The sequence below is a fragment of the Corvus hawaiiensis genome, chromosome 33 (genome assembly GCF_020740725.1).
Source record: "Corvus hawaiiensis isolate bCorHaw1 chromosome 33, bCorHaw1.pri.cur, whole genome shotgun sequence".
Classification (NCBI taxonomy): domain Eukaryota; kingdom Metazoa; phylum Chordata; class Aves; order Passeriformes; family Corvidae; genus Corvus; species Corvus hawaiiensis.
Window position 1 is genome coordinate 57,358 of NC_063245.1, and position 10,344 is coordinate 67,701.

At 42.3% G+C, this 10,344-nt stretch overlaps 1 protein-coding gene across 1 annotated transcript; it reads right to left on the reverse strand.

Moving 5' to 3' along the window:
- Positions 1–6,943, reverse strand: LOC125318963 (butyrophilin subfamily 3 member A2-like). Its single transcript, XM_048289930.1, has 6 exons — positions 6,726–6,943; positions 5,450–5,583; positions 4,848–5,204; positions 3,071–3,358; positions 2,094–2,186; positions 1–65 (listed from the first exon to the last, which is right to left on the reverse strand). Exons 2-6 carry the CDS (start codon positions 5,520–5,522, stop codon positions 1–3), a joined length of 876 nt encoding a protein of 291 aa, XP_048145887.1. The 5' UTR covers positions 5,523–5,583; positions 6,726–6,943.
- Positions 6,944–10,344: the final 3,401 nt, after the last annotated feature.

The window sequence follows — 10,344 nt, forward strand, 5'->3', positions numbered from 1 at the left end:
TCAAAATCCTTTGGTTTCTTTTTTCTTTTCCTTTTTTCCTTTCTTCGCCTTCTTCCTCAACCTGGCTGGAATCAAAGAGATCCAAAAGTTAATTATTGATCCCAGCAAATCAGGGACAATCAATGACACCCAGCAAAGGGTTTGGAATGCTCCTTGGGAGTTGACCCCAGGAGTTCTGCGGAAAATGGCTGCATTTATTTCATTTTATAGATTTCTGTACTTGTATTTCTATACTTCTATTTCTATTTCTATTTCTATATTTATCTATTCCTATCTAATTTTGGCAGAAGATTTTTTCAATGTGGGAAGACGAAGGAAAACCCTGAAGAATAAAGAGCTCCTGGAAGACCAACCAGTGACTGAAAAATGATAGTGTCTAATACTAGAGATGTTAACTGAATTATTGTCACACTATAGGCTGCTTTCTTGCCAAAGATATCTATGTTTTCATAGATTTCTATGTTTGTATATATTTATATTTTATAGAAAACTTAAATTATAGTAAATACTATGTACATGTATTCTATACATATATAAAGATGTCTGTATTATAAAATAGGATTGATGATATTTGTGTATGGTACAATAGAATTGTGTGACGTGTAAATAATTGTATAATATAATTGTATAGTAGAATTTAATAGTGGTGTTTTATATAATAAATGTACATATATACACATATGTATTAATAGACATAGATTACAATATATTTATTTTATTATTTATTTATAAAAATTATTTCTTTATATTTATTTATAAATATATCTATATTATATAACCATTTTTTTATAAATATATCTATATTATATAAATATTTATATTGTATATATTCAGGTTATATAATATTTATATTATTATTTCTAAAATATTTATTCTAGCTCATATATTTATTTTATTATATCAAATATCAGCTTCCTATTTCTATTTTGGGTTTCTCTTGAGCTTTTTCACTCCACTGCTTTCCTGGTTTGTGCAAAAGTACCTAGAAAAACAAAATTTTGAGTTGTCTCAGTTGATAATGTGAATTGTATTAAAAAATCCATGATGCCAGGAGGTAAATGACTATTCTGCAAGTATGTCATAGTCCCTGTATCCCGACTCCTCATTTTCATTATGAATGTGTTAATTTTATCTCTCTCCCTCTGTATTTCTGAATTGGATGTTAAAAATTTTAACTCCATTACATTTTTTATTGCTGCTACTACTACTGTTATTGTTATTATTATTATTATTATTTGTTGGGGAAGATGAAACAGGAAAGCCTTATAAATATGATTGCCTGACAAAAGATTTTGGGAATATGAAAACTACAGGCGACATTGAAATGAAAGCCACTTTTGAAATACCAAGTCTTAGTTACTGAACAACTGGAAAACAATGGTATGGCCGACTGAAGGCAATCCCCTCTTGATGGAACAATACCCTCTGCTTGCAGGCAGGTCCAAGGGTCAGAGCAGACCCTACTAGCTCAGCAGAAGGGGTCCAAAGAGTAGTTTTTAGAAGTTAAGATGTAACACTCTATGGTAATAGAAGAACTCTTATAGGCTGTATGTAAATGCTATAGGATTTGTATCTTGTATTAGATTGGTTAGTGACAATTAGAATATTCAGTACAGAAGATGATTTATTGTATTGTAACCAGGACTTCACCATTCTATTCTATTCTATTCCATTCCACTCTTACACTCGCTCTCTCTCTCTCTCTCTCTCTTACCCGCTTGCTCTCTTGGGCCTGCTCCGAGCTGAGTCTGGCAGCTCTGAGCAGTGCCCCTATACCCACGCCCTTTGCAATAAACCATGTGTCCCAAGATCTGCCTTCAGAGATCTCTCGTCTCCGACCGTCCTTAACCTACAATTATTATTTAACACCACAGTCTTAATTCATAATTCATAATTTTTTAAAATATTAAAATAAAAAGTAATTTACAATGTAAAAATTATAACTGAAACAGTAGGGAAAATGATACAGAATAAAATTAATTTATATTAGTTTATTTTATTCACAGCGTATATTTGAGTTTTGGGTTGTGGTGAATTGAAAGTTTCCCGTCATCTGTGGAAATACTCACATATACATGTACACATACACTTACCAATAATAGCCCCGATAATTCCCAAATCCAGACTTAAAACTATGAGGGAAACAATCATCCAAGTGGAAGGGGAAGGGGAAGGGAAGAAGAAATCTGGAAAATAGAAATGGAATTACGAAATGAAAGTGTTTCCAGTAGAATTGCAGTCGGAACAAAACCCCCCAAGGATCTCCCTCTGTCAGAACTTTCCAGACTGGGAATCAGCCCCAAGGTGAGAGAGAAGGGATGGGAACGGATATTCCTCATTGCCCATCAGCACATTGTGGGAATCATGGATTATCCTGAAGGGAATATCCCTGGGAGGACCCCCAGGGATCATCAATTCCCACTGGGGCTGCCCAGGGAAGGACAGAGTCGCCATCCCTGGAAGTGTCCAAGGAATGACTGGACATGGCACTCGGAGCTCTGGTGAGCACCAGCCAATGGTTGGACCGGATGTCCTTGGAGGCCTTTCCCAATGCTGATAATCCCGGGATTCTGTGGCCTCCTGGCCCTGCACAGCCCCAAAATCCCCCCACCCTGTGCCTGGGAGCATTGTCCGAATGATCCATGGGCTCGGGAAGCGTCAGAGCCGTGACCACTTCCCTGGGAGCCTTTCTGAGTGCCCAACCACCCTCCATGTGTCCAGGTCCTTGTAGGGAAATGTCCATTGGAATGTCCCAATCCCTCCCTCCCTCCACGTCCAGGCCATTGCAGGGTCTGTGTTCTCCCACTGGAATGTCCCAATCCTTCCCTCTCCAAGCTAAAATAGATCTCGGATGCACCAGAACACAACGAGGGATTTGTTCCCACATTATTCATCTTCCCACAGGTCACTGGCCTGGGATTGGGGCTCTGGGATCTCTCCAAGGGCAATGGACAGCAGCCACCACCCGATCCCGGCTGATCCCGAGGCCCAGGATCGTTCCGTGGTCAATGGAGACACAAGGGACAGCAGCCACCGCCCGATCCCGGCTGATCCCTCAGGGGTCACTCACCTGCAATCCGGACTCGGGATTCCCGCGTGGCGTTGAGCACCTCGTTGACCACCCTGCAGGACACTTCCTGGTCCGATCCCGGCTCCAGGCTCATGGAACTCACGACATCAAAGATGCCGGAGGAAGGGCCCGGAGTGCTCCGAGTGGTCACTTCCTCCGGCCGCGTCTGGCCTTGGCTGTCCAGCCAAACCACGGAGGGCGCCGGGAACCATCCCTGGGATCTGCAGGAGAGGCTGATGCCGTTCCCAGCGTGTCCATCCAGGAAAACCGAGGGCTCGGCACCCTGAGCTGCACAACGGGAAAAATCCAGCTCTCACAAAGGGCACACAAGGAATTCCCTGAGCAAACGGGATATTGGGAAGAAATTCTTTACTGGGAGGGTGGAGAGGGGCTGGAATGGAATTCCCAGAGGAGCTGTGGTTGCCCCATCTCTGGAAGTGTCCAAGGCCAGCTTGGACAGGGCTTGGAACATCCTGGAATGGTGGGAAGTGCCTCTGCCCATGGAAGGGGATGGAACAGGATGAGCTGAGAAGGACCCACCCAACCCATCCCGGGATTCTCTGGCTCATGGCAGGAAGTCTCCATGGATTTCTCCATGATAATTTGCAGATTAATCAGATTTCTAACTCTAATTCCCATTAAATTGCTGGGAAATGGCTCTTCCTCTCCATCCTGGTTCCCGCTGGTTGGGAGTTAATTTCTCTGAGGAGCTGCCTCAGATTTGGGAATGATGCCAACCATCCATTGTTTTTCATGGCTTTTCTTTCTCTCTCTTTGTGTCATTTTCTTTTTCCTCCCAGTTTTTCCTGTTTTGATTTGGGTTGATTTCAGTTATTAAACTGTTCTTATCCCAACCCAGGAAACATCCTACTTTTACCCTTGGAATTTCCTCCAGGCGACTCCCAGGGAATTGAACTTCCTAAACCCAATTGTGATCAGGACAAAATCAGGATATACCTGAGACCCAACAAGTCAACTCCAGGAAAACAAGGATGGGAACAGTCGCAATGTGGACCTGCATCGTTCCACAGCTTGGTAAGACATCAATAATCCAAATATCTCCATCACGGAGATCCCTCTGATTTCATGGGAAAATGTAGGAACCCAGAGGGCCGAGAATATTTCTCTGCCTGTTTTGAAGGGTTTTTACCCCCAAACAACACTGTTTTGACCTCCAACCTTGGAAAAAACTGCCTACGATCAGACAAGAACTAGAAAATACAGTGGTGTGAATTAGGTGATAGACTACTATGTGAGATTGTCACAGGGTGAAAATTTAGAGGTTTTGGGCTTCTCTTTGTAGTAAATAGGTAAGAGCAAAAAACATCAAAATGGAGGATTGTTGTTGTTCTCCAAACCTTCTTCTCCTTCTTCTACCACTCCATATTCTGCAGTAAAAGTAATTTGAGATGATTGGACAAAAAATTCCACAGTTCCTGGCCATGTTACTGAATAATTGAGAGGAAAGTGAAAATAATATATGTTTTTAGTAACCATTGGTTAAATTATCTTTAAAAGGCCGTGTCAATTTGATAATTAGACTTTTCTCCTGCATTCTCTGCTCTGTGTTATGCCTGGGTCACACTAGTGACTCTCTTTCTCTGATAAGACTTAATAAACAACTATCTGGCAGCAGTGAAACTCCAGGAAAAGTCTCCATTTGTCTCTCGTGCTAACTCCTGGGAAGAATTTTAAAACGCTCTCCCATCAGGAGAGATTTGATTTACGGCACGGCTCAGTGTCAGGAAAAAGCAGGAATTCCTTCCCTGGCACCCACCTGCCACATCCAGTTCCACCACAACCTCATTGTACCAGTTGTCTAGGAAGATGACACAGGTGTATTTCCCTTGGTCTGAGGGACGGACGTTCTTCAGGAGAAGGGACAGATTTCCCTGGTGGAATTCCGATGGGAAAAACTCCGTCCTGCCCCGATAGCCCGCGAACTCCAGAAATGGATTTTGAGGATTTTTCCCATCAAAAGTGGCCACTGCATTTTCTGTGGAGCTCCCAGAGAAGATCCACTGGATGGAAAGTTTCTCCGGGATTATTCTGCCTTGTAACTGGCAGGGCAGGACGGCTCCATCCCCGACGACTCCAAGGACGGGGCTGTCAGGAGGAATTATGCTGTACTGGCCTGCGAGGAGAGAGAGATGGGAAAATTGCCCATGCTGGGATCATCCAGCCCTGGAATGGTTTGGGTTGGAAGGGACCTTGAATGGTGTTGGGAGTTGGTGCTTATCAAAGTTCCCATCAGCGCTTCCTGTGGGAAACTGGGATGTGGGAATGCCAGGAAAACGAGCTGGGAGAACAAACAGATTTAGGCTGGGAATGAATTCCCTTCCTAAATAAAATTGGGATTGGGACAGAACCAGGGATTACCTGTGACCCCGGGAATGATCTGCAGGAAAACAAGGATGGGAAGAGTCACTGCTGGCCGGAATCTGGATCCCATCGTTCTGCAGCTCGGGAAGACATCAATAACCCAAATATCCAGGGACAATCTCACCAGGCTCCTGCCAAGCACAGACACACAACGGGAAGAGGGAATCGAACCAGAGCCGTTGGTTTCTCTGCATTTATGGGGAAATCCTCTGAGGTGTTTCAGCCTCTTTGAGGGAAATCAGGAAAAGGGCAGGACCAGCTGTTTGTAATGAAATTCAGGCAGTTGAGTTGTGATTCCCAGACTAAATCCAAGCCCAGGCAGATGTGGATAACCTCGGGCAGGGGAGAAACGGAGCCAGAATTCCTAAGGAACAGGAGTTTGCTTTCAAATGGTCATTCCAGGCCCGTCCATTTGGGATTGTTGAGGTTGGAAAAGGCCTCCAAGGCCACCGAGTCCAACCTGTGCCTGATCCCACCCTGTCACCAGCCCAGAGCTCCAAGTGCCACGTCCAGCCCTTCCTTGGACACCTCCAGGGGTGGGGACTCCACCATTCCCTGGGCAGCCCCTTCCAAGCCTTTCCAGGAAGAAATTCGTCCTGAAGTCCAGCTGGACCCTCCCCTGGCACAGCCTGAGGCCGTTTCCTCTCATCCCAACCCTTGTTCCCTGGGAGCTGATCCCAACCTGCCCCTGGCTGCCCCCCTGTCAGGGAGTTGTGGGGAGCCTGAAGGTCCCCGCAGAGCCTCCTTTTCTCTGGGATGAGCCCGCTCAGCTCCCTCAGGAGTTCTCCAGACCCTTCCCAATCTTTGCTCCTGGCTCTGAACACACTCCAGCTCCTCCAAGTCCATCCTGTAACTGGAGAGCCCAGAACAGAGCCCAGAATTGCAGCTGGAGAGTGCCCAGTGACGAGCAGAGTGGGACAATCCCCGTCCTGCTCCTGCTGCCGCACTGTTCCCCATCCCAGCCAGGTGCCCACCTGGACACACCTGAGCTCATCCAGCTGCTGCCAAAAAAACCCAAAAAACACTCTCGGAAGAAAAAGGCTAAGAATTAATTTAAATAGAGTAAACCAAAATAAATTCCATAGAAACAATAATCAGTATTTCCATGGCTCAATCCCAAATCCCAGTATAGGTTTGTTTTAGGCATGAGCAGATTGTTTGATTCATTCAATTAAGGCAGCAAAGAAATTAAAATGAAATGATCTTTAACAACTTCCCTTAAAACCACCCACAGATAACAGGAATTCCCATCGAGGCAAAAAGAAATTCCAACCTGGAATCATTCCCTGGGGGACATCAGGAACAAACCACCAGCTCAGTGTTCTCCAAAAAACCCCTCAGCGTGGACATTTCTCTTCCAGCCAGGCTTTCCTGAACAGCCAGATCCCGAATATCCATGTTAAATTCCACGTGGATCATGGAATTGTGGAATTTCTGTATTCCCTGGACACGGATCTTTTCCACATCCGTGAGGGGACAGACTCCACAAGTTCCTGCACTCGATCCTGGAAGTCTTGAAAAGGGACTTTGACCATGAAAGGCTTTTTCTCCCTCAGATGCAGCATTCCAGCCAATCCCGACAGGTTCCATTTGGGACACACCTTGATCCAAAGGGCAGCAGGAAAAGGTTTCAAACCCTCGTCTCCTGGGCAGGGCAGCTCCTTTTCCAACCTGGTTTTCCAACATCTGGAAAACAGCAGGAATGGGAAGTGGAGAATCCCAACTTGGGGGTGGATGTTCCCAGCGGGAGGACTCAGAGCTAAAATCGGGAATACACAACACAGAGCCCAGGGGGGAATCCACGGATATGGAAAAATTGTGGGATGTAGAGCTTTAACGTTCCAAGATTTTCCAGGTTTGTTTATTCCCGCACCAGTTTTATTTCTGGATTAGGGAGAGGGGAGAAATCAGGATTCACAGGGAGCTGGAAAATGATTGGATTTACGAGATTCCCACCCTTCAGGACTGATTAGCAAGGCCAAATTTGGGGATTTCTGGTGATTCCAGGAGGGATCAAACACAGCCAGGACACAAAACCTCAACTTTCTACAAGGTTTCCAGGGAATCTGGGACTGGGTTTCCTCGGATAAATGTCATGGTTTTATCACCTCCTGGATGCATCTCTTGGAATTCTCCCAATCCAAGGAAATCAGGGCTGGCGTCACCGGAAGATTTTCCCTCTCCACACCGAGGACCATCCTGTCAATCCACGGGGTTCATGGAATGCTGAGTCCTAGCTCCAGGTGGGAGATCAGAACCAGCTGCTTTCTGATCATTTGTGGGGCTTTTCCTCAAAACTATTCCAAACATATTCCAAAAACATATTCCAAGTCAGCCACAGCTTTTCTGGGAAAGATGTGCCAGGGCCTCCCCACCCTCACAGGGAGGACTTTTTTTTCAGGTGTGGAACCTTTTCCCTCTTCTTTCCTCCCTCCCTTTTTTTTTTTTTTTTTTGAGATAAATCAATGAATTTTTATTAATTTTCATTATTTTTATTTTATTGCGTTGTATTTTTATTACTTTTTAAAAATTGATATAATGATTTAATAAATCAATAAATTCCCATCAGTACATTTTCCATGGCAAAAGAAGATGGAAAAACACCAGGAAAAACTTTGCCCCTCTCCCCCCTCCAAAAACTCCCCCACCCCCCCAAAAAAAAGGAATGACCCCAAACCAACCTTGGAATTTCCATGACAAAAAGGAAGAAAACCAGGATAATACCCAACACCATTCCCAGGGAAAAAGAAATCCCAAACTGAGCATGGTCTCATCCCACCGCTCATAAAAACTCTGGGATTTCCCTTTTTTCCCAGAATTTTTGGTCCACGGAACTCTTTTCCCCTCCCTGTTCCCACTAAACCCTGGCAGAGCAGGGAATGGTTTCCCACGGGAGGATGAGGAGGAACATTCCAACCTCTCGCAGCTCCGGGGCGAGGACTCAGGAAGCAGAAAGGGATTTTTCCGGACCTTTTCCCGAGCTGCTCCGTCCAATCCCCTCCGGCTCCACCGGAAAACGCCGATCTCAGCTTCCAGTGGCCATAAAACCCGAGGACAAAGGTTGATCCCAGCCGCATCCCCGAGGAGCTGCCAGGTCCCTCCTGCTCAGGTAAGGAATTCCACATTCGAAAAAAACCCTGAACTAATTGGGATTAATTAATTGAACTGGAATAAATTCATTTAATGGAAATAAGTTAATTGTTTTCACGGATAGGGAGGAATCTGGGGCGTTGTCGCCCTTTTCCCATGGGAATTCCTCTCCTTGGCACTGCTTGGATTTATCCGTGATTTGAGACATGGAGGAAAACACAGGAAATCCCAGGAAATTGGGATTAAATCCCAATTGAATCCCAGATCGCTGCTCAGTTTGATTATTTATCTTCACCCAGAGCGGGATTGGCAGGGAAATCCTTGGAGCCACATCCATGAAATCACAGAATTCCATTTAAAACAGCGGGATCAAGATCCTGCTGCTCCTGAGAATTGCTCCAGGAGGTTTCGGGAATGTTTTTGCCAATAAAATGATTGGATTTGGTGATTGGAAAGGTCTTTTCCAAGTTGGGCAATTCCATGATTCTACAGAAAGGTGGGATAATATGAAATTATAATATCAAAATATGATATTGAAATATAAATGATTGTAATAATTATAATAAAATCATTATAGATAGAATTATATTTAAATTATATATAGAATTATAGTTATAATATTCTATATTATATATAGAATTATGTAGAAGTATAATTATTATACTGTGTGTTATTGCACTATAAATTATCTGTAATTAATGTTAAATTATTAATTAGAATTATTATAGCATATATTATTTTTACATAAATAAATATATATAAATATATATTATTTTCTTATATAATAAATATAATAATTCTAATAAAATAATATCTATTTATTTATTTTAAATATAGAATATATTAAAATAATAAAATACAATCACAGAATGTTAAATTATAAAATCAAAATAGAATTCCTGAATATATCAAAATATATCAAAATAAAGTTTAAAAATACAATATCAAAATATAATCCCAAAATATAGTGTGAGAATATAATATTAAATATGATATAAAAATGGAATATGAAATATAATATTGAAATGGAATGTTAAAATAGAGTATTTAAAATATATAAGAATATTGTAATAATATATAAGGTTAACGAATGATATCAAAATAACATCCAAATAAAATCTCAAAGTAATATAAAAAGCTAATATTAAAATATAAAAATACCAAAAAAAATTTTTTTTAAATATATAAAATATAAAATCTAATAGCAAAATCTGATTACTAAAGATAATATTAAAATGTATCAAAATGTAGTATTAAAATGTAGAATAGACTATCAAAATACAGTAATAAAATATTAAATTAATATAATATTAATTACAGGATATCATGTTAACGTATAACATGGAATGTGGCATCAACACAGAGTATCAAAATACGATCTTAAAATTGAATATTAAAATATCACCCCAAAATCGGGTATTAAATTCTGATATCAGAATTCCAAAAATCAAAATAATACCAAAACCCCACCAAAATCTGATAACAAAATAACATCCGAAGATCCCACAAAACGCTTGGAATTTCGCAGTGAAAGGGAAAAAATGGGAATGGAACATCCGGAAAACCGAGGGAGGATTTACTGGGTGGATTTAAATTGCACAGGGAGCTGAGGAAAGGAGAACTCCTGGAATCCCGTTTTCCATCATCCTTCACGGATCATTTTCCCTGTTTTTTCCTCTCTCCATTCTCTCCTTGTTTCCCATTGGGAAGGGACCGAAGGAATCCTGCGGGACACCCCCTGGCAGTGCCGGTTCCGGAGGGGAGGAGGAGCAGGGAGCCGGGATATCCATGGATTCCCGGCT